Source organism: Amphimedon queenslandica, unplaced genomic scaffold, assembly GCF_000090795.2.
Source record: "Amphimedon queenslandica unplaced genomic scaffold, v1.1 AMPQUscaffold_13212, whole genome shotgun sequence".
Lineage (NCBI taxonomy): Eukaryota > Metazoa > Porifera > Demospongiae > Haplosclerida > Niphatidae > Amphimedon > Amphimedon queenslandica.
In genome coordinates, this window is record NW_003546552.1 from 118,535 (window position 1) to 119,845 (window position 1,311).

General features: G+C 36.6%; 1 protein-coding gene across 1 annotated transcript; it reads right to left on the reverse strand.

The window, feature by feature from the left end:
- Nucleotides 1-568: 568 nt before the first annotated feature.
- Nucleotides 569-1,276, reverse strand: LOC109584394 (E3 ubiquitin-protein ligase TRIM71-like). The gene has a single exon (XM_020000138.1). The coding sequence runs from the start codon at nucleotides 1,274-1,276 to the stop codon at nucleotides 716-718; it is 561 nt and encodes a 186-aa protein (XP_019855697.1). The 3' UTR covers nucleotides 569-715.
- Nucleotides 1,277-1,311: the final 35 nt, after the last annotated feature.

Below are 1,311 nucleotides of genomic sequence, written 5' to 3' on the forward strand. Positions count from 1 at the left end.
GCATAAACAAGAACCCGTACGTGAACGAGAATGTCGCGTTCGGCTTCCGTAGTTTACATAGATAAAACTAATTTTATACTTGATCAGAAAAATTTTTGGGGGGCCTGGCCCGGGCCCCCTAGATCCGCCCCTGGTTGAAAAACAGTAAGATATTTAAGAGACTTTCAGTTCTAGCTTGTAAGTATTTATGTATCCCAGCTACCTCTGTTCCATCTGAGAGGATTTTTTCCAAAGCTGGTGAATTGATATCAGCCAAAAGAAGCCGACTCAAAGACAAAAATGTTAACTCGATTTTGTTCATAAACCAAAGATTTCCACTATTTTAACAGTTATTGTTAAAGTTAATTAATTACTATTAAAGTTAATTAACCATTATTAAAGTTAGTTAATATATTAAAGTTAATTGACAGTATTGTATTGAAAGTATCGATACCAGAATGCAAATACTCAGTATCGTATCGAATGAAAAAATTATGGTGTCGCCCACCACTGTGTGTGATCATGCAGAGGTGTGTGATCGCTTGTGCTATTGTGCTTCCTGAAAAGGCTGGGCAATGAATTAACTATTAAAGTTTTATCAATAATAACAGCAAATTAAATTACACAAGACTATAATAAGTAATAATAAAAATCATGAAAGTCTCATTAATAGGCTAATCAAAAGTTTAAACAAAAGAAAAGATAAATGGCTAAATGCACAGTTGCAAGTGTATTTTTAGTACTTGAAGATGCAGTGTGATCTAAAATCACACACATAAAGACTGCCATCCTTGTCAAAAGTGAGTCCACGGGGCCAAACCAGTCCTCCCTCACTGCTTTGCTTCCCGAAACATTGAACAAATTTACCTTCAGTTGTGAAGACAGAGACGCGGGCATTAAGATGCTCAGTGACATAAATGTAATCATTGTTGATGACTATCTTCTCTGGGAGCTTCAACTGGCCTGGACCAGGCCCCTCTGAGCCAAAATAGGATATGTATTGTCCGGATTGTGAGAACTTTTGTATTCTGTGATTGAACGTATCAGTCACAAATACGTTACCTTGAGAATCAAGGGCAGTGCCATTAGGCTGCATAAACTGCTTTAGTTCTTTTCCTTTTTTGCCAAAGGAATGAGAAAATGAGTAGTCCCGATTGAGGACTTGAATGCGATGATTTTTAAGATCAGCAACATAGACTTTACCGGTATTTTCATCAATGGTAATGCCAAACGGATTATTAAATTGTTCTTTACCATATCCTTTGCAGCCAATTTCTTTCAATAGCTTCCCATCCATTGATACCTTTAGTATGCTGTATTTATCTGTCATCA